Source organism: Rhinichthys klamathensis, unplaced genomic scaffold (genome assembly GCF_029890125.1).
Source record: "Rhinichthys klamathensis goyatoka isolate OS25496 unplaced genomic scaffold, OSU_Roscu_1.1 h1tg000578l_1, whole genome shotgun sequence".
NCBI classification, from domain to species: Eukaryota; Metazoa; Chordata; class Actinopteri; order Cypriniformes; family Leuciscidae; genus Rhinichthys; species Rhinichthys klamathensis.
The window spans coordinates 617,529-645,339 of NW_026607042.1; the positions used below are offsets into that span (position 1 = coordinate 617,529).

At 39.9% G+C, this 27,811-nt stretch overlaps 1 protein-coding gene across 1 annotated transcript; it reads right to left on the minus strand.

Annotated features, from left to right (window-relative positions):
• ccdc66 (coiled-coil domain containing 66) lies at positions 1–26,021 on the minus strand. The gene is made up of 20 exons (XM_056240015.1): positions 25,945–26,021; positions 25,471–25,529; positions 24,158–24,198; positions 21,237–21,537; positions 21,048–21,150; positions 20,263–20,369; positions 19,496–19,593; positions 16,842–16,925; positions 16,619–16,750; positions 12,814–13,004; positions 11,503–11,587; positions 11,256–11,417; positions 8,815–8,977; positions 8,655–8,744; positions 7,130–7,527; positions 6,585–6,628; positions 2,517–2,622; positions 2,255–2,318; positions 1,452–1,534; positions 1–155 (listed from the first exon to the last, which is right to left on the minus strand). Exons 1-20 carry the CDS (start codon positions 25,956–25,958, stop codon positions 60–62), a joined length of 2,421 nt encoding a protein of 806 aa, XP_056095990.1. The 5' UTR covers positions 25,959–26,021; the 3' UTR covers positions 1–59.
• Positions 26,022–27,811: the final 1,790 nt, after the last annotated feature.

The following is a 27,811-nucleotide window of genomic DNA, read 5'->3' on the forward strand; positions in this document are numbered from 1 at the left end:
TTCTTACAAACCAGTTTCATTGAAACCACACCAGCACTTCCTGTTGTCAATGCTTTGGCTCACACAGGTCTGAATGGTGAGAAGTGGTGTGTGTGCTGTGTTTGCAGTGCTGGGGATAAACTGGGTTCCAGCTCTCTCTGTCTCTGCAGCAGCGCCTGGAATACAACACACACATTTCATTCATGAGCTTGAGAACTTCAGCAGGAACCACTGCAATCCATACAACACACTACACAGACTTGTGTTTCCTCATCGCTGTGGCTCAGTTCAGATCTCTGATCACATAGGTCTCTTGATCCCATCAGATTTGAATTCTTCTTGATTTAAGCAAATTGCATGTGTTTTGGTGCAAGAGTAAGTACAATTTGCACAGTAACTAATGCACACGGCTTGATGATCAAACTCTTCACAACTTCTAAACATCACATTCAGAAGGCTCGTTCAGTGAGCACAGTCTGTCGGACAGTCTATTCTGTAATGTTTCCTAAACTGGCAAGCCGTTGTAATGAAATGGGAATCACAATCACCAGCGCACGGAGGAACACACAACTCTGATCACAGCCGTTCTGCAAACACATCTGCACTTATGCAACATTTCTACAAAAATAAGTGTGTTGTATATTAACTGAAAATTCTTGTCGTGGACGAGCAATAGGAAGATACGTAGTGTATGTGTTGGAGAAAGACATGTAACATTTCTGCAAAAATAAATGTACTGTTACTGTAGTACACAACTTGCTTTTATTACCTACTGTGTGTATCTAAGATGCTCAGTGTGATACACAGACAAAACTCACAGTCTTGTACATTATAGAAAACAGTTCCTGTCAACAAAGGAAAAAACATGAAATTTGTACATAAGAAATATGCCCCTGGTGGAGAAGCATCTACACACTGTTTATTTTACGGACACAATCACCAGGTTTTGAAGCATGAATGAAATGTTATGGGAGAGAGACTGGGTTGCAGACATGCTGTTGAGCTTACAGTTTAGAGAAGTTAAAACAGTTCTGAAAATATGTAAGATATCATTACAAAAAAACCTCTTGCAAATATGTAATAATTAATTCATTACATTTATATAGCGCTTTTCTAGGTACTCAAAGCGCTTTACATGGAAGGGGGAATCTCCTCAACCACCACCAGTGTGCAGCATCCACCTGATGATGCGACGGCAGCCATATTGCGCCAGAACGGTCACCACACACCAGCTTACTGGTGGAGAGGAGACAGGGTGATGAAGCCAATCAGTGTATATATATATATATATGGGGATGATTAGGAGGCCATCATGGACAGAGGCCACTGGGCAGATTTGGCCAGGATGCCGGGGTTACACCCCTACTCTTTCGAAAGACATCCTGGGGTTTTGAATGACCACAGAGGGTCAGGACCTCGGTTTAACATCTCATCTGAAGGATGTAGAAGGAAAGCGTGATCTTGAGCATTACCTGCCGTAACTGGGACAGACCCTTCAGGATAGCCTGCTGTCGCTCAGTGCTTTCAGGAGCGCCGGGCTCGTGCGGGACCAGCCCTGCGGAGACACACAACACAATCACACACACACACCTGCGGGGAGACACAACACAATCACACACAACACATCTACTGCTCTACAACAGTCACAATCGCTCTCACACAAAAAGCTCTAGAAAAGAAAAAAAGCACCATAACCGTTTCAGAAACTTCACTTGTGAACTATATTCACAAGTTACAAAATTGGTGGGACGAATAATGTCGTTGTTCACTAACAATCTTGTCCTCTGCCAAAAGGCAGAAATATGGTGCATTCCCATCGAGACTCAAAACAGACCTTGTGAACAAACCGTGAAACTAGTTATATTAATATGCAGAACCGATGATTATTTGGGAAGATTTTCCATGAATAATGACTCACAAACCCATTATATTCCAGAACACTACAGTGCACAGGTCATGTGATTTCCTTTATGATGCTTTTATGACTCTTTGTAGCTAGAAAGTGAAAACTGCTGTATGGTAGAGAACTGAAGATCTTCACAGAGTCTCCTCCTGTGTTCCACTGAAGAAGTCAGTCACATGGTTTGGAACATAAAGGTGAGCAAATCAACTAAATCTAGTTTCTGGGTGAACACTGCTGATATATCTGCTCTAAAACTTCCCAACTCATCAATTTCATCATCCACGCTGAATTAGTTTTGTCATAAAGACAAGAGTCCTAGAGAATTGTGGGTAAGGCTGAGTATGGCATGTGTTTGTCCAGTGTGTTGCTGACCTGTGTGGACTCTGTGCTGGGCTTCGTGTGTGTCGTGTCTGGAGAGCGGGTCCAGCTGGTACACCTCGTGTGTGTCGGGTCTGGAGAGCGGGTCCAGCTGGTACACCTCGTGTGTGTCGGGTCTATGTGTGTCGGGTCTGGAGAGCGGGTCCAGCTGGTACACCTCGTGTGTGTCGGGTCTGGAGAGCGGGTCCAGCTGGTACACCTCGTGTGTGTCGGGTCTGTGTGTGTCGGGTCTGGAGAGCGGGTCCAGCTGGTACACCTCGTGTGAGCGCACATACGGCACATAGTCTGAGGACAGGGGGCGGCCCGTGTCCTGATGAACACGAGTCTTCACCACAGGGGTGATGGGAGGAGACGGCATCCCACTGCACACAGAACACATCAACAACGTGAAGAAATTATCATCACGAGACTATACATCAACCACAGTAAAAACACACTTTAAAGGAAGTTCCTTTTAAATGGTAATTCAAAGCCAGTTTTCCAGCAACCTTTAGACATGTTCAATAATCCATAAGAAATCATTCTAATGTGCTGATCTGGTACTCAAAAAATATTTCTTGAGATGTTAAAAATGTAAATTGTGCAGCATAAGGAGATGTGGAAACAGCAGGACAGTGTCTCTGTCCAGTCTGAAGTATTATTGATGGATAAATAGACATGGAGGATTTTTTTTTTATTGACCTAAAATGTGGACCTTGGGGGATTTTGAGACTTTATTACAAATAACTTTCTTAAAGCTGTTTTGAAAAAAACATCATATGAAAAGTACTAATCAAATAATGTTGAATGTTAAAACAAACCTAGAGGTATTTCACATTTCATGGAAAGAGAGCACGATTGCATACAGAGAGGCTTAAAAATATATATATACAAAAAAAATAAACAGCCACTGTTTCAAATAAATACCTAGGGTTTTAAGTTAACGAAAAATAAAGCCTCAACCCCAGACGTTTCCAAGCAACACAGCAGTAATGACTTTGTGAACTTCTTTACTTACATGATTGATAATATTAGAGAGAAAATTATAACTATGCAACTGTCTACTACAGTATCGCATCAGGGAGTGCATTGTAGTCCCATTCATTCGTTGCTATAGGAGAGGAAGAATCTTCTAAACTCGTTAATTCATCTAAATCGACAACTTGTGTGTTAGATCCTATACTGACTAAGCTACTGAAAGAGATGCTTCCAGAGGTCATAGATGAATTAATGATATTAAGAAGAGGATCTTTGTCATTAGGATATGTACTGAAAACCTTTAAGCTGGCTATGATAAAACCGCTTGTTAAAAAACCACAACTTGATCCTACAGAATTAGTCAATTACAGGCCGATCTCGAATCTGCCTTTTCTGTCAAAGATACTAGAAAAGGCAGTATCTTCACAACTGTGTTCCTTTCTAGAAAGAAATGATATCTGGAAGGACCTAGAATACTGTCTAACACTTGATGGCTGCTCTGTCAAGTCTTCGTCGTCGGTTAGGAACCTGGGTGTGCTCTTTGATAGCAATCTTTCATTTGAAAGTCACGTGTCTAGTCTCTGTAAAACTGCATTCTTCCATCTTGAAAATATATCTAAATTACGCCATATGCTCTCAATGACAAATGCGGAATAGTTAGTTCATGCGTTCATGACCTCAAGGCTAGATTATTGTAATGCTCTACTGGGTGGTTGCCCTGCACGCTTAATAAACAAACTACAGCTGGTCCAAAACGCTGCAGCTCGAGTTCTTACCAGAACCAGGAAGTATGACCATATTAGCCCGGTTCTGTCAACACTGCATTGGCTGCCTATTAAACATCGTATACATTTTAAAATATTGTTGATTACTTACAAAGCAATAAATGGTTTAGCTCCGCAGTACTTGAGCGAGCTCTTAACGCATTATAGTCCTTCACGTCTATTGCGATCTCAAAACTCCGGCCAGTTGATAAGACCTAGAATCAGGCCGACAGGGGGGGACAAACGGGTCTGTTGTCCCGGGCCCAGGGTAGGGAGGGGGGCCCAGAACTGGGCCCTCATTAAATTATGGAATAATTGTAAAAAAAAAAAAAAAAAAATAGGCATATTTGTTGAAAAAAATCTAATATTTGAGTTACATAAAAGCTTTTTATTCGTTTTCTTCCTAACTGTCCTTGAAATAGTGGTCAATAATTCTGTATTATAAATTTTTAAGGCCTGACAAGTCATTTGTTGAGGTCAGTTTGTAAAGAAAGACTACACGCCTGCGCACATATATAGTCAAACGCGCATACCTATAGACTAAACACGTCATACGCATGTGCACGCCGTCAGCGTTTTCACAGGTTTGCGTTTTTAAAGCTTTAGCAGAGATAAAAAATAAAAAATAAATAAAAATAATTATATATATATATATATATATATATATATATACACACTCACCTAAAGGATTATTAGGAACACCATACTAATACTGTGTTTGACCCCCTTTCGCCTTCAGAACTGCCTTAATTCTACGTGGCATTGATTCAACAAGGTGCTGAAAGCATTCGTTAGAAATGTTGGGCCATATTGATAGGATAGCATCTTGCAGTTGATGGAGATTTGTGGGATGCACATCCAGGGCACGAAGCTCCCGTTCCACCACATCCCAAAGATGCTCTATTGGGTTGAGATCTGGTGACTGTGGGGGCCATTTTAGTACAGTGAACTCATTGTCATGTTCAAGAAACAAATTTGAAATGATTGGAGCTTTGTGACATGGTGCATTATCCTGCTGGAAGTAGCCATCAGAGGATGGGTACATGGTGGCCATAAAGGGATGGACATGGTCAGAAACAATGCTCAGGTAGGCCGTGGCATTTAAACGATGCCCAATTGGCACTAAGGGGCCTAAAGTGTGCCAAGAAAACATCCCCCACACCATTACACCACCACCACCAGCCTGCACAGTGGTAACAAGGCATGATGGATCCATGTTCTCATTCTGTTTACGCCAAATTCTGACTCTACCATCTGAATGTCTCAACAGAAATCGAGACTCATCAGACCAGGCAACATTTTTCCAGTCTTCAACTGTCCAATTTTGGTGAGCTCTTGCATTTGTGTAGCCTCTTTTCCCTATTTGTAGTGGAGATGAGTGGTACCTGGAGGGGTCTTCTGCTGTTGTAGCCCATCCGCCTCAAGGTTGTGCGTGTTGTGGCTTCACAAATGCTTTGCTGCATAACTCGGTTGTAACGAGTGGTTATTTCAGTCAAAGTTGCTCTTCTATCAGCTTGAATCAGTCGGCCCATTCTCCTCTGACCTCTAGCATCAACAAGGCATTTTCGCCCACAGGACTGCCGCATACTGGATGTTTTTCCCTTTTCACACCATTCTTTGTAAACCCTAGAAATGGTTGTGCGTGAAAATCCCAGTAACTGAGCAGATTGTGAAATACTCAGACCGGCCCGTCTGGCACCAACAACCATGCCACGCTCAAAATTGCTTAAATCACCTTTCTTTCCCATTCTGACATTCAGTTTGGAGTTCAGGAGATTGTCTTGACCAGGACCACACCCCTAAATGCATTGAAGCAACTGCCATGTGATTGGTTGATTAGATAATTGCATCAATGAGAAATTGAACAGGTGTTCCTAATAATCCTTTAGGTGAGTGTATATATATATATATATATATATATATATATATATATAAATTATTATTATATTTTTTTTTCTTCAAGGCTTGCACCTCGGAACCTATTTCATGGTTTGTGTTCTCGAGCCCCAGGCACTGCTGTTGTGCGGATGAGCGGCCGGAGCGTGTTAAGGGTTTTCTGTTAGAGCGGTGTCGTGTTAGCGATTATCTAAGTTAATAACTAATGATCTTTGTGACGGAAGTGAATCAGTCAAAACTAACTTTAGCTGGACAATAACTTTATTCTAGAGCTGCTGTGAAGCCTAAACAATCTCTGTTACTGTAATTTCCTATTATCACTGTAAAGCTGCGTTGGAACAGTCCATATTGTTAAAAGCGCCGAATAAATGAAGGTGACTTGATTTAAATGCTGTATTTTTGTAATTGTTCGTCAAAGAATCCTTCATGTGCAGTTTATTTTAAATAAAAACAGCCATTTGTAACATTATAAATGTTAAAACAGTGTTTTAGTTACATTTTTGCATCCTAGATAAATAAAGGTATTGATTTCTTTCAAAAAACAAAGTGTTTTTTTTTTTCAAACTTTTGAATAGTAATGTATCATTACAATATTATTTACATTACATACAGTGCATTCAGGCTCGATTTTTTTTAGAAGTAAAAAGAAATATTCTTTTGTAATGTAAAAGTGAATAAGCCAGCTCAAACAGCTGTAACACACTCACCGTTCAGCACTGAAGACTGATGGGTCCTGGAGGGGATTTTCACTCTGAAGAAGGAGAAGAAGCGACATCACTCTGACATGTACACGCTTACACTACACACATTTATAGGGACGGGAACTGTGAGGAACTTAAAGGAGTCGTTCACTTCAAAATGAAAATCATTAGTCATCATTTACTCGCCCTCAAGTTGTTCCAAACCTGTGTGAGTTTCTCTGTTCTCCTGAACACAGTGGAGTTCGGTTTCATTCTTCAGAATATCTTCTTCGAGTTATAGAGTATTTGTTTTTCTACTGTGGAAGTCAATGGGGTCCAACATCTGTCATCTGTATGGTTACCAACATTCTTCAAAATATCTTCTCTTGTGTTCAGCAGAAGAGAGAAACTCATACAGGTTTGGAACAACTTGAGGGAGAGTAAATGATGACAGAATTTTCATTTTAAAGGGAGTTATTCTTTTATTATATGTCAAGTAACTGATCTCTATTTGTTTTAAAAGTTGGGTTCCCAGTATTGCTCAGTGCACAGCAAGGTCAGTGAACTGGCACCTGTGGCTGCGGTCTGTGGTTCTGCGGTGTGTGTGCGGGCGGCAGCGGCTCCGGCTGAGGTGTGTGTGAGTGTGTGTTTCTCTCCATCAGTGTCATGAGCTGGATCTGCCTCAGTCTCCTGCTCTCCTGCCGGTGTCTCTTCAGGGCCTCTGGATACCTCTCTGACGCCGGCACGAAGGCTTTACTGGGCCGCAGTGTGTTCCACTCGGGCCTCTTCTGTGGTCTGCGTGCGTACGCCTCGTACGGGTCGGCTCCGGCTGCTCTGTGTGCGGTGCGCAGAGGATGCTTCACCTCGCTGTGATGGGATCTCTTCACATCGAGAGCTGTGTGTGTCACTGCAGCAGCAGAGCGTTTATCTGGATCTCCAACACAATCGTTCTCAGGCTGATGGCTGATCTCTGCAAAATCATACACTGATATTAAGCCTGTGCTGATACATTGTTTCCATACAACAGTTCATATCGCCACATCTGTGAGCTAAACACCACCATTAAAAACACCATAAAAGTGTGTATGTGAGAGAGAGAGAGAGAGAGAGAGAGAGAGAGAGAGAGAGCATTTCATTTTTGAATTGTCAAATGTTCTCCTCCACCAAAGCTGTGAGATGTGCTTTACATCAGGCTCACGGCTCAATGCAGTGCCGTCAGTAGCCATGTTTCCATCTTGTGAATTTAACTTGTGCGCAAAATTTAAATATGGCACAAAACATTAGCGAATAAAGCATCCCATGTGTTCAAGAGAACAAAATCGTCACTTCCTGGGAAATTGGAACAAAATATCAGTAAGAAAACTACGTTTCTGAAATCGTCTCCTTTCCCTCCATCATGAACGAGTGTTTCTCAGAGCGTCAGACGAAACTCAGTAAACACTGTCATGATCTCTTGCGTTGGGATGCTGGTGTGTGTGAACACACTAGTGTGTGTGAGACGCTTCTGGAGGGAATTAAACCCAGTCATTCTGATCACACACTCCGGCTCCGGCGTTTCAGAAACACCAAACCAGCATCTGAGAAGCTGCGATGCCATTGGTCCGCTGGTTACTCCAGTTATCCAATCACAGCCTCCGCTGAGTTTATTGTTGCGCTTCGAGAGATTTATTCAGTAAATGTGTTTCCATCGTAGTTTATGAGCATGAATTAAAAAAAGTATCTGCCTCAATTGAGCGCACGTGTTTTTTATGCACATTTTCAGAATTGATGCTCATCTGGACGTTTCTATCCAGCATATCCCGAGATTCACATACAGTAAATAGGTGGATGAACAGCTGCCGTCACGTCAGATCAAATTTCCATGAATAATCTAAATACTAGTCTATTTCTCACTGAAGGTTTTGAATTTAGTGCATCGTATATCGTATCATATGGAATACTTTAAATGTACTTTTATGATACTTTCATCATTTTTTGTCCTTTTTGACATTGTCCAGACATTGTCGTTGATTGCAGTTTTTCAGAAAAAGACAGTTTGTAGACACAGATCCACAGGATGAGGAAAGGGTGAACTATCGCACTGAAAGAGGAACAGACCTGTCTGGACAGCGGTGTGTTTCCTCGGAGGTGTTGTGCTCTGGGTCTGACTCTTGGATGATGCGGCAGGTAAAGCTGGACCGCTGAGGGCTGAAACACTACTTTATAATCATGCATACAGAATGTTTGATACAGAGCAAACGTGTGGTTCGTCCCGTACCCTGTGCGGCGGAGTCTCCCTCCAGGCTGTGCAGGAGTTTGGACACGTCGTGGCCTTTCTGGGCCAAGTCTCGGACTCTCTGCACGTGTCTGTCTTTAACGGCCTCTTCTTGGGCTCTCTGGATGCTCAGATACAGCTCCTCCGTCTTACGGGACTGCACCTCCTGGAATACATACACTACTGTCATATTCAAAAGGCAATCTGAAATGGATCCTACCATTTTTCTTACTCTTTTGAAACATACGGAGTAATTATTTTACAACTAAAAATGCCAAAGTAAGTGTGGTTCAACATGGTGTGAGAAGGGTCCTGGAAACCTGTCAGTGACATCACTTTACAGTAGTAAATCCAAACACACTGAAAACATATTTCAACTGAGTGGAAGAGCCACAGTGCAAGTTGCAGCAGAACAAAAGAAGGCCATGAACAGTTTCATTTGATGTTTGAAACCATTTTTCTCACACGATATATGACATATATGATATATAGACTTGATTTTGTATTGTTTGAAGGAGAGCATTGGGCAAGATACATTCAATAGATAAAAATGTATTTCACAATCACAAATTCTGTACAGTGGGTGCTTTGCGTTTCTTAGATGCACATTAAAGTACCCATGACCAGGTGTGCTGGTGAGTAACCGCTGAATGTGCTCGTGCAGAGGCTGTTTAACACACGTGTGTTATCGGAGTTACTCACAGCCACTCTCCAAAACCACCAACATGTCAGAGGGTTTCTGATTGGCTAGTTTTCTCAGAAAACTAATTTTAGTGATAGTAGGGACATTTCATATGTGCTACATGACCTTTAAAATATTATAATAATAAATATAGCTGTAAGCAACACTTAACATTAAAGTTTTTAACATTTTTATATTGTAATACTTTCACATTTAATCTCCATGAAACAACAAAGACAGTTGCCTATAATTTAAATACTTGTTTAATGGCATCTTTTTTTATAGAAGGCGGCCAGTATCACAATATCAACACTGCTACTGATGTCTCTATGAAATTGACTTTTTTCTCAATGTTAGCCATCAATTATAGGCATTCATTATTACAGTATAATGAAAGCTATCAAATTTAACAGGTATATATTTTTTTTCTATTTGCCCAGTCAGACCGGTTCAGATTTTTACTTGCCCTATCAAAATGCACAAAAGTTATTGTTTTCGTTATTTTTGACCCATGTAACCTTAGGTCTAACAGGTTGGATATATACAGAAATTGAATAAAGTTTTCAAAAACTTCACAGTCTTCACTGCATAAATTATAAATGAAATATAGATTAATCCTTATTAAAGCTACAAAGGTTATTCAGTCAAGAGCAGTGAGTGATTTCCTTTTTTTCTTTTGTTGTTTGATTACCATTAATCACAGACAGCAGCAGGTTTATTAGGCTGCTATCACTTTAAGAGCTGCCGCACATGACGCGGATCTGACACACACCTTCTCACAACTCTAATATGTTCAAGACTTCATTTACTCATTCCTTGCGAGGACACTCGACGAAATGCGCATTTTGGCATTCATTTTTTGTTGTTTTTGTCTGTGTGTGTGTATGTGTGTGCGCGTCACACAGACCGGAGATTTACAGATGCGCTCTTTTGTGTCTTATTGCGCTTGAATGGTTTAAAAGAATTTGCATGAATAAGAGCGTGGACATATAATCTAACGCTAACCAAAGGATGACAGGAAAAAAACGAATGCTGCGTTAATTGTGTTGAATGTTTTTAACGCATTAAACTGTAAAAAAGAATCGCTTGCATTAACGTGTTCATTTTGAAAGACCTGCTTATTACTTTCGACACATAGGTGCCGCTGACACCAAACTGATGAGGTGTGGTCAGTGTTGGGTGACAATGACAAAATGTGGTGTCAATATGTCAAATCTTTCCAGAGATTCAGCCTCAGATGCAGTTCGGCACACATGCGTTGTTGTGGTATACAAAAAAACAGTTTCGTCTATCGACACTAAATCCCGAAGATTTGCACGCCATAGGCTGGATCTAGGAGGAGTTTGAAAAAGTAGGTTTTTAAAGAAAATCAAAATGGCGGACAGGAAGTTCAACCGCAGTATTGGTATCCATGTACTCAGCATGACCCGAGGAATCTATTAAGACCAGTTTCAATAGGCAAAAGCTATTTACATTTTTTAAATTTCATTAGAATTTTTGACCAGAAGGTGGCGCCGTCTCAAAACTTTCTGAGTACCTATAGGCATGGTGCCGATGACAGTCACCAAATTTTGTAACGATACGCCCATGCGTAATTCAAAATGGCCGATATGGGAATATTGGGTATTGCTTGACAAATCTAAAGAGACCAGTTTTACCAAACCATTCAGAAGTTATAAGCAAAAAGAGGCATGTTTCAGATTTCCTGACCACCTCGTTGCTTGATTTTAATATGTGCAATACGTGTGTGTGACAGTGTTACCTCTTTGTGTTTCTGTCGCTCGGTGTCAGTGATGTACTGCTGCTGGAGTCGCTCTCGATCTCGCTCAACCCTCCTCTCCTCTTCCTGTTCCTGTGCTCGGCGTGTGGCGTCCTCCTTCTCTTTCTGACGTCTGCGCTCCTCTACTTGAGCCTCAATTGCTCGCTACACATCAGAAATGTGCACATATTATAAATATAAAGGTCCATGCAGTGACTTCCTGTCAGTTTGGTCAAGGGGTGAACCCTACCTGGTGCTCCAGCTGCTTGAGTCTCCGGCGATCCCGCTCCTCGATCTGAGCCGGGTCCAGCAACGCCGTCATGGTGCGAAGATGACTGAACAACAAATTACAAGGGCATTCTGATTTTCATAAAACTCTCGAAAAAGCCAGAATATTTAGAATTTGTTTAGTTATTCCAACAAAGAATAAATCATTTTGGAGCATCATCATCATCATTATCACTAATCAACTTGCATTCTGTTAAGGCAGGCAGTGACCAATGAGATTCCCACACAGCCTCACACATTGTAAACTCAAGAATCTGAGAGATTTCAGGTAAAAAGCCAGAACACCAAGTACAAAACAGCATCATGGTAACACACAACACTATAAACATTCATTAAAACAAAAAATAGTGTGCATAACTGATAAGGGGAAAATAAACCTAGTTATTTCACTGAAAAACCATCAAACGTGAGCTGAGGATTCTGGGAATGTCGGAATGTCAGAGGATTCTGGGAATTTCCATTTTCACTGTAAATTATAAGATGACTTGTTCTTTTTCACTTCCTAAAACTGTACATTTAACAACATTTTAATCCCTTAAACCAGAAGTGGTTCACTGGCGGTACACTCCACAGAGTGATGAAGCCAATCAGTATATGGGGATGATTAGGAGGCCATGATGGACAGAGGCCAAGGGGCAAATTTGGCCAGGACACCGGGGTTACACCCCTACTCTTTTTCGAAGGACATCCTGGGATTTTTAATGACCACAGAGAGTCAGGACCTCGGTTTAACGTCTCATCCGAAGGACGGTGCTCTTTGACAGTATAGTGTCCCCGTCACTACACTGGGGCGTTAGGACCCACACAGACCACAGGGTGAGCGCCCCCTGCTGGCCTCACTAACACCTCTTCCAGCAGCAACCTGGTTTTCCCAGAAGGTCTCCCATCCAGGCACTAACCCGGCTCAGCCCTGCTTAGCTTCAGTGGGCAACCAGTCTTGGGCTACAGGGTGATATGGCTGCTGGCCATATTACATGTACTGTAATATGTCAACAACATCATACAGCTCAGATAGTCATGTGTCTTTTGAAAGGGCTCATGGAGTAGAATACAACGAGCATAATTGTTTTGGGCTTTGACTAAACATGAGAGAGTTTTCGTACGTGAAGGGCCATATGTAAATAAGATACGGATGTTGCATTCATGTGGTGTGTCAAAGTAAAACTACATGAACAGTCTCATTATGCAGTGAAAAACTGAACCAATAAGAATGTGTGCTCAGTATAGTTGTGTGTTGTGTTCTCTGCTGGTGTAATAATGATCAGTGTCAGACCTGGATCTCTGTTGGACTCCCTGAGTGGTGTCGACGCTGGCCCTCCCCCCACACACACTCACACCGTCGCGTGCAGTGGCCCGGGCTCCTGAGACGGGGCGATGCGGAGACAGGCCGCTGCTCGGGTCAGGCACGGCGGAGGGCTGAAGCAGAGAGTCGAAGTGGACCGCCCACCGCTCCATGTCCTCGGCCTGTGGACACACAGTCACAGAACACCATCAACGAAAACATTCTTCACATCAACGCTAGACTATCGCATCCTCCGACATATGAGTCTGTCTCAGTTGTTATATATTCATGTAACACACTGTGCTGTGAAAAAGTAAAAAGTTGATCAGTACATGAAAAGCAAACAGTGCTTTTGCCAGTCGTGTCTTAACGCCGGGTTCACACGGTGCGATTTTTGCCATGATTTGTCTGACATGTTTCCCGACAGCCGATTAATGACCGTTGTGATCACATTTCACCTCAGATGTGCTTCTGGCTGTCAGAAGATTTGACGCAGTGTGGCTTCTCTTATGCCAAACGCCAAATCAAAAACCAATAGGAGAGCAGAACCTCATTAGTCAGACAACAACAAACCACCACTTGCTCCTGTGAATTAAACATAACTAACGTTTCTTTTTCTTGCAGGAATAACATTTATGTTAAAGGAGAACTCTAAGTATACAGACCGTTTAATAAGAAGATAAAGATAAAGACAGTCCACTTCATGTATACAGACAGGAGCCATCTTTGGAAAACAGTCTGGACTAGTCAAACCATGAACGCCATTCATACAGTTCAGCTCACTTAGCACATCGTTCGTGGTTTGATTAGTCGAGACTGTTTTCCAAAGATGGCTCCTGTCTGTATACACGAAGTGGACTGTCTTTATCTTTATCTTCTTATTAAACGGTCTGTAAACTTACAAAGTTCTCAATGCTTCGTTTTGCATGTAGGGACCCTCATTATGTTACTGTGTTAGTGTGGGGCTATTTTGAACCTTGTTAGTGTTTTACCTAGCGATTCTTTTTACTTATTAGATGCCCCCATTACTAGCGTTATACGCTAAACAGTTTTTAGAGATAAAACTCTTTACATTCGATTATCATGAAAATAAATCTCAGAGAACGGTTGACTAAGGTACCCATGTTTTATTAGACCAAAGGTTCATTTTGCGCCGGAGGAGTTCTCCTTTAAGTCCCCGACATTTAGGCCAAAGTTAGTGTGTCTTGAACATACCAAAAGGGGAATCGGAACTAGACAGCTGTCTACTTATGTCTATATATATATATATATATAAAGTAACCTTCATTTATATACAGAGATTGTTTAGGCTTTACAGCAGCTCTAGAATAAAGTCATTGTCGAGCTAAAGTTAGTTTTAATCGATTCACTTTCGTCGCAAAGATCATTAGTTATTAACTTAGATAATCGCTAACACGACACCGCTCTAACAGAAAACCCTTAACACGCTCCGGCCGCTCATCCGCACAACAGCAGTGCCTGGGGCTCGAGAACGTGTTAAGGGTTTTCTGTTAGAGCGGTGTCGTGTTAGCGATTATCTAAGTTAATAACTAATGATCTTTGCGACGAAAGTGAATCGATTAAAACTAACTTTAGCTGGACAATAACTTTATTCTAGAGCTGCTGTGAAGCCTAAACAATCTCTGTTACTGTAATTTCCTATTATCAATCTTGTTAGTAAAGAAGTTCATAAAGTCATTACTGCTGTGCTGCTTGGAAACTTCTGGGGTTGAAGCTCTCTTTTTCGTTAGTTAAGCCACGGTTTCAAATAAATACCTAGGGTTTTGTTTATTTTCTTCTAAGAGAGTCGAAAAATAAGCAGATCTAGCAGCTTTTAAAGCCTCGCTTTATAGAAAAAAATAGAAAAGAACCACCGCTCATCCGTCAAAAATGTCTTGTAGAGAGGTGCTGCTACATTAAATCATCAGGAATTGTAAAAATACAGCAGCCGCACACTCAAAACACTGTGCAAAATCAATTTAATAGCAAGCTTTCGGTCTTGCGACCTACTTCAGGCAGAAGAAGGTCGCAAGACCGAAAGCTTGCTATTAAATTGATTTTGCACAGTGTTTTGAGTGTGCGGCTGCTGTATTTTTACAAAGCCTCGCTTTATGCAATCGAGCTCTCCTTCCATGAAATGCGAAAAAACTCAATTTTTCAGGCTGCTCTCTTAAAGGCCCGGGTGTGCTCGTTGTACCACGGCGTTGGACTATTTTCTTTAATCGCAACGGAGCAACTGCGTCTAAAGTGCTGGAAAAAAGAGAGTTAAAAGTTTCTGTCGCAATATCGAGTTCTTCTAAGCTATCTGGGATAGTGAGATGATGAAACTGATCAGGAAGATTATTAATAAAGCAATCTTTAGTGGCAGAAGTGATAGGTCTAACGTATTTATAACACGGAGTCGGCTTTGTAATCTTGGCTAAATGTAATTTACATGAGACTAGATAATGATCTGAGATGTCATCGCTCTGCTGCAGAATTTCAACGGTATCAACATCTATTCTATGTGATAGTATTAGATCTAGAGTATGATTACGACAATGAGTAGGTCCTGACACGTGTTGTCTAACTCCAAGAGTTTACAATGTATTTAAATGCCAATCCCAAAGCATCTTTTTCATTATCTACATGTATATTAAAATCACCAACAATTAGGACTTTATCTGCAGCCAGTACTAACTCTGATAGAAAATCAGCAAATTCTTTGATAAAGTCTGTATGGTGCCCTGGTGGCCTGTATACAGTAACCAGCACAAATCTCAAACATGATTTATCATTTACACTATAGTGTTACATTAAGCACCAACACTTCAAAAGAATTATATTTGAATCTAGACCTGAGTAATACTGGAGATATTGCTATAAATTACAGCAACACCTCCCCCTTTGCCTTTCAGACGAGGTTCATGTTTATAACAGTAATCTTGTGGGGTGGACTCATTTGAAGTAATGTAATCGTCTGGTTTTAGCCAGGTTTCTGTCATACACAGCAAATCTAGGTTATAGTCTGAAATCATATCATTAACAAGTGCTTCTGAAGAAAGGGATTGAATATTCAGCAACCCGAGCTTTATCATATGTTCATCTGTATATATCTATTTTTAATTTGTTGAACATCAATAAAAATTTAAATAAATAAAAATCAATAAAAGTTTTTATTTCCTAATTCGGGGAACAGACAGTCTCTATATGATGATGTCTAGGTGAAAGAGTCTCTATGTGATGGGATTTATCTGACCTCAGTGAAGTGAGACAGCTGGCAGACGCTCGGTTTAGCCAGTCTGTCCTGACCTGAGCCCCAATCCATTCTCATGACCCTAACAACAAGCTGGAGTATCAAGGAACCCTAGTTTTGTACCTAGTAACAGAGAATTATACTGTGAAGAATCGTCAAGTCGTACACACACATCGGGGGGTCGATCAAAATCAACGCTACAGATGGCTTTTGTTTGCTAGCCACCCTTTCAATACCACACGTAAATGTGGCTCACCGCCATGGAGAGATGATGTAAAACTCTAGACGAATCTTGCGTGTCTGATTTTAACACATCTTGACTGCCGTATAGTTTAACATTAATGACAGCTGAGATCCTACAGTGTGACTTACAGCGGGGATCATGTTCAAACAAGCAACAGTCTTTTATAACTCATACACGGCCTTAGCTTAAAATAAAAATGATTGATTCCCGAAACTGAATTTCGAGATACTTACATTTTATTGTAAAACAGCTTTGAAGCCATTTGTATTGGTTAAAGAGCTATGCAAATACCCTTGACCTATCTCGACTGAGTTCACCTGGCTGTTCATTTCTTTGTCTTGTTGTCGGCGTAGTTTGTCCTCTTTTCTCTGCTGGTCCAGTTCCTGTAACCATCGTCTCTGCTGTTCCTCTCTCTGAGCGTTGAACATGTCCTCCACAGGTCCTGCTTCCTGTACACACATCAAACACCATTCAGCAATCAATCTATCGTGGAGTCACTACGGTGGACACGTGTTTGAGTAAGTAACAGCTGAAACACACCCCGACTCTGAAGGCCGAGCGGATGGCTGCAGGGAGCTCTCGCTGGGACTGAGTCCTCTCAGCAGGCCGTGTGCTCATCCCCTCCTGCACCGGCACATGGAGACATACACCGCTCAGTTACACAGACAAACAGGCCCCGTTTACACCGGCTCTTTTAATCCGGCTCTTTTGTCCACTTTCAAACACTTCTGTCCTGATTTCTTCGAGGGGAGGGTCTATGGGCGGGGAAATGTATGGGCTTTTACAGAACTTTTGATCTAATGGATGAAATAAGCTCACGCAGTTTACATAACACACACAGAGACGACGAAAAACACGCGGAGAGCATCAGCTTTAGTTTCTGCTCTGGCAGCCGAAGACCAGCCGAACGCTGAGAGTGTGTGTTAGAGATCAGGAATGGTGAGAGAACATTGTGCTTGGTATGTTTTTCATCTTCAAACCAAACTTGTGTCTCCAGTCGACAAAGTTTAAATCCCATCTGTCTAGCGCTTCCCATATGTTCACGCATCAGGTCAGTAGGCGGAGAGTAGACGGTGTTTTGAACACATTCGACCACATGAGCGTTTACACTACGAAAACAATCCGGTTTGTTTTTGACTACCTCTGGAAGTGGTCGAAAGTGGACAAGCTCGAAACATTTTAGACCCCGTTCAACACCTGTATTTAGGGTCGTCCACTTCACATCTGATCCAACCAAAACGCATCTTAATGCCAGGTGTAAACAGAGCCCCAGATGCACACAGGTAGATTCATTTCAACCCCAAAACGTTTTTAATGATAATTTATCAGAATTGTCATGTTGCACTGTCATGGCATGATTCTTTATTGTTTATTAAGGTGCGGTCACATTTACGAATTGTTCAACCAATTTTCACAGGCGAAATCCAGAACTTTTAATAGGATTCCACGAAATCTGGATTTTCACATGGAGGCGAGAGATTTCCCAGCACAGGTTTAAGTTGTTCACACGAGTTTACCGCATTGACCAACAGAAGATGTGACTTTTGGTGCGAGTTGTGCTTCATACATTGAGTAAGGGTCAATGCCCTTCGAGGTGTCCATTGTCAGGTATTAATGGACGACGGCGAGGCGAAGTCGAAGTCCATTAATACCTGACAATGGACACCTCGAAGGGCGCTTATACCATGGTCACTTGCCAAATAACACATTTTTAAAACATTAGTTTATATTTTAATTAGTTTTACAATCGAAATATAAAGTTTTTACAAACAATAACTTGGTTTCCCTGGTTACGCCTGACGGTTTATTTAGCAACCGGAGATATTTGTAGTCCGCTCACCTCGGAGAAACCTTCAGTTTAGCTAACTTACGAGCCAGAAAGTTAACTTTTTTTTTTCATGTAAGTTAGGCTTGTCTAGCCATGGACGTTACACTTTCGTTTTTTAACCTATAATTAAAACACACAGGTAGGCGTAGTATAATGGCTAACTAGATGTTTGTTTTGATACAATAAATTGTTAATGGATACTTTGACTGCCTGTTGCTATGGTTACTCACAGCTGATGTAGCCAGCACATTTGTTTATTAATTTCGAACGGTAAACAGTCAGTTTCACCAGAACTCCTTTACTAGGTGTCCTCTAGCACTTTTTAATGGACACCCTGCAGCCAATCAGAATCGAGTATTCACCCAGACCATGGTATAACCATGACAATGCACATTTTTTGCCAGTGAAATTTCGCTAATGTGATCGCACATTCATGAATATGCCTTCGTTAGTCATGTTGATGTTTCTTTAGCATCCCTTCACAAGTGTGTGAGAGCTTTTAGCCAATCTGAGATTTTAGCAAAGCCTCCCCTCAGCTGTGAAGAGCCTGAAGAGAGACGCACATCAGAAACAGACTGGATCATTATTACACTGTTTTAAGGGGAGATTGTTCATCTATTTCCAGGGCAGTTTTGGGGCTCTCTAATCTAATGAAGATAACAGCTCTCTACAGTTCATTGTTCATACTATAGCCTAGTAACTGCTGTAGTCACTACAGTATAATGCGTCTCAGTTTTTTTTTACCCTAATATTTAACTGAAAATCTTAATTTCATTTCTACAGCCCTGAAGGCATAGCAGAATCTGTATGGTTTGACAAGTCAAGTCAAGTCATCTTCATTTATATAGCGCTTTTAACAATGAATTGTTTCAAAGCAGCTTTACAGAGATAAACATATAATTTAAGGTAACAGATTGTTTTGGCGTTATAGCGGTTCTTGAATAATGTTACTTCCAGCTAAAGTTAACTTTGATTGATTCACCTCCGTCGAAATGATCAGACTTTAAACGCGAACCTGTGATTAACGCTGACGGCGTTCACATGCTCATTCAGAATTCTATAGTTATGTGCTTTTTAAAATATGTGCGCAGGTTTGTAATTCATACAACCCAGCCTAAACAAACTACTTTTCTTGCCTATAAATTTTGATACAGAATTTTGTTTTATTTTATCACTTCGGGGTACGCAGTACATGTTGACAGTACATGTGGTCGCACTGTCAGCATGAACTGTGACGGACTGAACAGAGTTATGAAAGCAGATTGCATATTCACATTAGTGTAAAGCTTGACCACCAAGACACAGAAATGGCAAACGATGGCAACATGTTTTATGAGATGCAGAGAGCGTATACACTATTACTCACTGTGTCAGGCGGGTGTTTCAGTCTCACGTTAGATGATCCATCATGAGCCTTATCTTTGAGACTGGCTTTCTGCTGCCTTTTCAGCGCCATCTGCTCATCTGCAAAGCAACACACTGATCAGCCACACATTCACCACCGCTAATCAACACACTCTCGTCGCAATTCAGAACTGTTTTACGTTTTGTATGAATTTGTACAACCTCATTTGCATGATCTGCTTACTGATGGTTTCATGCTTGCGTTTTTTTTCTCTAAATACCTTATTTCTGTACATATCAAGTCAAGTCACCTTTATTTATATAGTGCTTTATACAACACAGATTGTTTCAAAGCAGCTTTACAGAGATAACTGTTGTTCAGCTGAAGTCAGTTCTGTTGTGAAGATCATCAATTATTGAATTAGTTCATTTCATCTATAAAGCAGTTCTCTGTTTTCCAGCACTTTAGACACAGTTGCTCTTTTGCTCTTAAAGAAGATTAACGGGCGCTCACGATAGCTGCCAGAAAACAAGACTAGGGGTTTTTCACATTTCATGGAAGGAAAGTGTTTTTGCATTCAGAAAGGCCTTAAAATCACATTGTATAAATTCATACAAAATCACCAGTTAGTAAGATAGTTGTTTTCTCATGAGATTGCGTTCATTACATTAAGGTCAATTTAATTAAATGAATTTGTCCATCATATTCCTAGACTAGATGATTACATATGCCACCCTCATTCATATTTGAACTCTTGTTACTTATAGTGTCTGATTGCACAGCATTACCCAGCTCTCTCTTCCACTGAGCTTTTCTGGCTTCCAGTTTTTCTCTCCCTCTTTCCCTTTCTCCAAATGTGCTGAAAAACCCCGACTGCGGCCCGTCTGACAGAAGCCTGAATCCAAACAAAAGAGAACAAAAGAACTGTTTATCATGGTCAAAAACTATTCATCAATTACCTCAATGATTGAATCTCACCAAACCAGGAATTAAAAGCACACCATATTTCACGCACTGCTCATATTTCACCTTTAAAGGCCCTGATATACTTCAAGCGAAATCGAAGATCAAACTGGGGTGATGTCATTTTGAACTAAATCAGGCCAATCGAAGTTTGTTTCTGGAGTTCGAAGCAAACTTTCTTTCGTGGTGATGATGTAATAGGTGGGTGTGGCTCTGAGGCTCCGCCTTCTTTGACGAGGGAAATCTTCTCTTCATTTCTTCTGTTCAGTCCGTCGATCAGACACGAGTGGAAACATATTTAAGTTGTAAGTCTCATTGAAAGGAAATTGAGAGGAAAGCGCATCACATCTTTACATTTTCATGTAAACAGCGCGGACGGCGTCGGCATGTTCGCACACAGTACATCAGCGAATAGGCATTTCCAGCTTCGTTTTACCCCGGAGTGAAGAATGGAAATGAATTTTGCAGTGAGTATAACAGGGCCTTAAAAACAACTAGATTTTCGTAAAATGTCCTTTCATTCTTGCATTATTACTATTACAACTAAGCACATTTAAAAAGATCCCCCTCATCAGATCCAGCTGATCTTAACACACGTCACTTTGCTTACTCTCGGTCTGAAACTCTGTGTTTATGGTGATGTGCATCCGGGATGAGCGCTTCAGCCGCTTCTGTAGCTCCATGACAGGTTTCCTCTGAGCTGGCCACAGTTTCTGCCGACAAGAGAATAAATGTTGTGCTTAAGAATGTTATGGATGAAGTTATTCACATGCATGTTGGTCATGGTGTAGAGCCTCACCTGTGTGTGTGTGTGCGCTTGCAGTGGAGGAGCTGTTGATGGTGCTCAGTATCTGCTGAAACTGCTCCTGTGTCAAACACACCACGCTCTCTCTCTGCCGTGTGACTGCGCCGGGATCAGTCTCTCTCATCACTCTCGCTGCCGCGCTGGACGTGCTGTGCTGGGCGCCGGCCCCTCTGGGTCCGTGCGGGAGACTCTGCCCTACTGAACCTTTGCTCTTTCTGTCCTGTTGGGCTTTGTCTGGCTGAGGAGGGCCTTGTCTTGAGTTGATGATTTTCTGGGGGTTTTTCCTTGGAGGAATCTGAACACAAAGGATAGAGATCACACAAAAGTAACCAGTGTCAAGCTGCACAACTACGACCTTTGTGCCTTTGGTGTGATAACTCTTATATTGCACGATGGAAAGATATTGAGACTTATGTACCAGATTATAATGTTCAAACCCTGTTGGGAGAGGAAGGCACTCTAAGAAAGGGTCTGAATCCTATAGTTATATTTTCCCTTGGGATATGGTTCTCTCTGATTAAGCAATTGAAACTTAAAAATGATCCTGAAATACTGAGATGGATTGCACTGGATAACAGATTTAAGCCGGCTATTTATGACAGTACTTTTAAAGATTGGATGAATAAGGGCCTGACAGCTCTCTGCATAGCCATCAAAAACAACAAGATGAAGAGTTTTCAGGAGCTAAAGGATAGTGTTGATCTAAATAACCAGGATCTATTCAGATACTTACAGCTGAGAGATTACTACTGCAAAGGTTTTCTTCTGACGTGGTAAACCCTCTTATTGAAATAATGTGTGGGGCTTATCAACAAAAGACCAATAAGATTGTGTCTAAACTCTATCCGAGTCTGATGGAGAACACTCCACTCTATGTAAAAGCAAAATGGGAATGTGAATTAAAGGTCGTCCTCACGGAGGAGGAATGGTATCAGACATGTTGCCTACTCCAGACCTCCACCAACTCCCAACAGTGGAGAGAATTTAATTGGAAGTGTTTTATGAGGTTTTTCATCACTCCTTATTTGAAGAGTAAACAACTTGGGATACCTCAAGACTGTTGGAGGGACTGTGGTAGTAGGGATGCAAACCACGCCCACATCTTCTGGACATGGTTAAGAGAGTCAGCATTTACAGAAAAATGGAGAAAATGGACCCATTTTCTGGCCCTAGAATCTGCATAACTGTTCTTCCCAATACAACTGTATACTGTGTGTTAAGTTTGTGTGACTCTACTGATTGGGTTTCTGGTAAATTTATGCAAAAGATGGTAGAAGTATTGTAAATGTAAGGTACAACTAGACTTATTTTTGTTTCAATTGTACTAGGTACCTCCTCCTTGGCCTCCTCTGATTTTGTTCAATGTATGTTATTTATTTTATTTCCCTTTTTGTTTTATTGTTGACATAAAATTCTAATAAAAATTGAAAGTATAAAAAAAAAAGTAACCAGTGTTGGGGGTAACATATTATAATTAACATTTAAGATACGTAATCAGATTACTTACGCTAGTACAGGTGAAACTCGAAAAATTTGAATATTGTGCAAAAGTTCATTTATTTCAGTAATTCAACTTAAAAGGTGAAACTAATATATTATATAGACTCATTACATGCAAAGTGAGATATTTCAAGCCTTTATTTGTTATAATTTTGATGATTATGTCTTACAGATATGAAAACCTTTTCACAATATTCTAATTTTGAATTTGGGGTTTTCATAAGCTGTAAGCCATAATCGTCAAAATTATAACAAATAAAGGCTTGAAATATCTCACTTTGCATGTAATGAGTCTATATAATATATTAGTTTCACCTTTTAAGTTGAATTACTGAAATAAATGAACTTTTGGACGATATTCTAATTTTTCGAGTTTCACCTGTAAAGTAACGCATTACTTCTGAATTTACAAAAAAAAAAAATTTAGTTATTGAGAGGAATCGTGAGTAAGTGCAGAGGTGTTGTGTGTGAACATGATGCTGATTGGCTAAATGTGAGCATTTACTCATCTCACAGATTCAGTTTTCCTCTAAATTAATAAAAACAGTGAAATGCAAGCTCAGAATATTATGCAAATCTGCAATAATCAAATACCGGTATGTTAAATAACACAATACTTTATGTATTTAACCTCACTTTATTAAACAATGTATTTGCTGCTGATCATTTGCTGCCATGAATCAACTCAACCATACTAATAAGCAAAAATGACATCACAATTCACATCCCGTTAATCATGTAAGTAAATTTCAACATTTAATAATACATTACTAAAATCAAAAGCATTTATTTAATGCATTAACTAATGGGACCATATTGTAAAGTGTTGCCTATTGTTCGATATTCTTTTGCACTTTAATCTGTTTGATCTTTATAAATTTTTTGTGTATTTATATGTTCAGAGTTCTTTTTGTTATCAGAAAAAAAGTTATTAAACATGTTATAGCATGACAACACATTTTTTGCAACTTACTTCAATATCGTGATAATACCGTATACCATGATAAAAGCTTCAGCGATTATAGCAACATGAAAATGTTATACCATCACACCTACATTTACCAAAAATACAACTTATTAAACAAGCTAGCCAAGTCCAGGTGAGAAAAAGTAATGCATATATATATATATATATATATATATATATATATATATATATATATATATATATATATATATATATATATATATATATATATATATATAATAATGCATTAGTTACTTTTTTTAGAGAGTAACGCAATATTGTAACACATTACTTTTTAAATGTAATTTTCCCCAACACTGCAAGTAACAAACAGTTCAAAACAACATTCATGTTTGATAAGCTCTAGAATTTGGATGTTAAAACACACTTACATATTTTATTTCAATTTTTTTGTTCTTGCAAAAAGGTTGCATGGATGTTTACTTACCCGACAAGAGCTCTTCTTATTAGAAGATTTGGATTCGGCACCTGTATAAGACGAGACCATCAGCCGAAATACAGACATGACAGGACACATGTCATGAAGATGAAGGAGGTTTATGCATGTTTATGACAACTGTCATTAAGTGTCATTCGCTCAATTATGACATTTTTAATGCAAATATGACATTGTTTGAGATGTCTTTGTTATGACACCTTGACATAAACCAATACATCATAACCTGTCAGTGTCTTTGTCATGAGAACTTGACAGTGTTAAGACAACACAACCTGTCATAAACATGTCATAGCAGATTAATTATCAAACTTAAGCACTTAGCTTTATGGGTTAACATTACATTAAACTGTCAGGTAGTTGGTTTTGACATTGGCTGTCATGAAGCCATTATAACTTTTTAATGACAAATTCAATGTGTACCACTGTAGTCGAGGTCAAGAAAAATATTCATGACACAGTTATAATGGCCTCATGACAGCCAATGTCAAAACCAGCCGCCTGACAGTTTAATGTATTGTTAACCCATAAAGCTCAGTGCTTTCTTAAGTTTGATAATTAATCTGCTATGTCATGTTTATAACAATTTATGTTGTCTTGGTAATGTCAAGTTGTCATAACAAAGACATCTTAAACAATGTCATATTTGCATTCAAAATGTCATAATTGAGCGAATGACACTTAATGACAGTTGTCATAAACATGCATAAACCCTACTTCATATTCATGACATATGTCATGTCATGATTATGAAGGTGTCATGTCAGTCTTATGCACACCCCTTCAAGTAAAGTGTGACCTATTTTCCATTAATTTCTAGCTTGAATACTCCTTTTAAAATTGACCTACTGTGCCAGAAGTTTATTTCTGTAGTATCTGTCTAATATTGTCTGGGAATTGTATCCTTTTATTAATATAAAAGTAATGAATGAATTAATAAATATAAAAATAACGAGGAAAATAAGATGTTGTCCATATCACCCACCCCTAGAGTTTGGCCTTCTTTCATTTATGTTCGGTTATTGTGTAGGGCTATATTTATCATTAGTTTGGCTACACTCACTAACCTGCAAAACAGTCTTAAAAACCAACATGAAAACTGGGATAAGATTGTGGATCATACTCCTGTCTGTAAACAATCATGATATGATATATTTGCCCACCCCTACTTTTGAGTTTACAGTAAGAAAACACATTATTGTGAAGCTCTATGATCCACAGTGTGAAACTGCATGTTGATGCACTGGATCAAAGTTATCGGATTACATTCAAGGACAATGAAGTGATTAAGATCGTGTTCTTACCATACTTAGCCAACACAAGCCTGGGCTTGCCATTCTCCAGCTCAAACACCAGACCATCCCTGCAAAACACACCAATACACCTGACCGGAGTGCAACACACTCATTCTAACAAGCGCCATGTTAAAGGTTAAGCCCATGGAGTAGTGTGATTATTGCAGTACATCAGTGCTCTGGTTTGTATATGAAAGAGCCATGAGATTACCATCATATACCACCAGTGTACCTTGTTACCGCGACAGTGCTTTATTGCAAAGGTCAATGTAAAATAAAAAGATTATCCCGATATCTTTGCATGCATGTCATAAAATATCGCATCCTTTAATCGCCCGTCCTTTCTCAGTGCAAACCGCACAGTTCAGTGTGACACATTACAGCATAACATGGTCAAAGACAGCCGTTTATTAATCTATCAAATCATGTGACATACATTAACATCACACTCACCGCAAATTCATAATTTAAGATCACACTCACCCCAAATTCATCATTTTAAGCCCCCGATGTTTTGATGCCAGTGCGTTCTGTTGAAAAGCGTGTCCGTTGCTGCTCACGACCAGTAAGCGCTCCTCTGATTGGCTGAGGCGGAGCCGCAGGGCAGAAAACACCAGTAAGCGCTCCTCTGATTGGCGGAGGGGGAGTCTTCTTCTTCTACGGCAGAGAAGCAAACCAGCGAACACCAGGACGCGCTTCAGCGCCTCTTCAGGAGCTCACAGACGCTGTCGCTATCATTTTCGGAAAATGTGTAATTGTGTTTTAAACAAAACGCAGCTTAAATTAATAAGCCTGAAATCATTTTGACATCAAGAAGGAGTATAATTGGTTAGATACAAATCTAGATCCCCGCCTCAGCCATTTCCAGCTCTTATTAGTATGGTTGAATTGGATCATCATGGTTGAATTTGGTCAGTAGCAAAGACATTGGTTAATAAAGTAAGATTAAATACATAAAGTATTGTGTTATGTAACTATTGCAGGTTTGTGTAATATGCAGAGTTTGCATTTCATGATTCTATTCATTTAGAGTAATACTGAATCTGTTTTTGTGCAAGTGAGATCAGTAATCTCACTTGCACATCAATTGTAAAAGATTGAACACTTAAAGTTCTTAACAGACTCTCCTGGCTAAGTAAATATGAATGTAATGGGTCACACACACACACACACACACACACACACACACACACACACACACACACACACACACCTCAGCACAGTGACAGACCCTGAACTAAGAGTTCAGACTCATCATATAACACAGACAGAGGAAGACTGTGCTGCGTGATCAGTGATCCCACCCTAAATTGGACTGTGATTATACAAATATTAAGGAGACCTGCTTCCCCCACTTCACATACTTTTGTCTCTAGAGCACCCTATTGTTTTACTTATCTTAGTTATCTTATTACTATTCATTCATTTATTTCTGTAAACGTGTAGGCTATGTATGTGTAAATACGATGACGATGGCAATACTAAAGTTTTGATCTTGCCAGAGGTGGTTGTGGTAGTTGTGTGTCAGCAGATGGCAGTATATGATACTGCTGCTGGAGTCAGTGTGTGTGTGTGTGTGTGTGTGTCTGTCTGACCGTCAGTTTGTGCTGCTATTTCAGTCTCTCAGGCGCTGCACACACTCACTGCGTGTTTGAGCTAGAAAAAGGCTTTACGTGCGAATAACGCACTAGATAGTCGGATATATTAATTAGTTAGTGTTTATAAGACGATATTGCACCTTTATTTGATGAGGTTTATTAGAATAGAATAGAAAAGAGTCCCTTAAATATTAATATATAAATTATTTGTAAGTGACAGATAAAGCAGGGTATGATAAAGATTAAAGAGGCAAATCGATTTTTTATTTATTTTTTATTTGCTAGATGAAATATTTAATTTCTCAGGATTAGCCCTCAAAGCTGCACGGACGAGATGAGATCATAACCGCTATAAATATCTGGCAATTTATTTAGCATTTAAACTTAACTAAATAAGCCAGTTAATATTTTCTCAGCTCCTTATTTCAAGTATTATTATTTTTTTAAAAGTTAGATTTTTTAACAGGTTTGTGAGCTCTGTTTGTGTGTGCTAGCATCAGCGTTAGCATCCACACACTAGACGAATGAAAAAGGGTTTAGCGGTTAAAATAGTAAAACTGTACTTGAAATCTTAACATTGTTATCGGGCATGCATTTATTGTTTTGAAATACAGATGGTCAGTGGACAGTGGAGTCAGATCATTGTAAATCGGTCTTGTTGATCTGAAGATATTAGCCGTTGTGCTAACACGAAGGACATCAGGAGGATTTTAAACCAAAACATTTACGTTAACGTTAGCAGCTAAGTTACC

Coding starts and splice junctions, on each gene's coding strand:
- ccdc66 (XM_056240015.1), bottom strand. Junction 8,978..11,255: donor AGCGACAGAAACACAAAGAG/GTAACACTGTCA, acceptor TATGTATTCCAG/GAGGTGCAGTCCCGTAAGAC. Junction 6,629..7,129: donor ACCACAGACCGCAGCCACAG/GTGCCAGTTCAC, acceptor CTCCTTCTTCAG/AGTGAAAATCCCCTCCAGGA.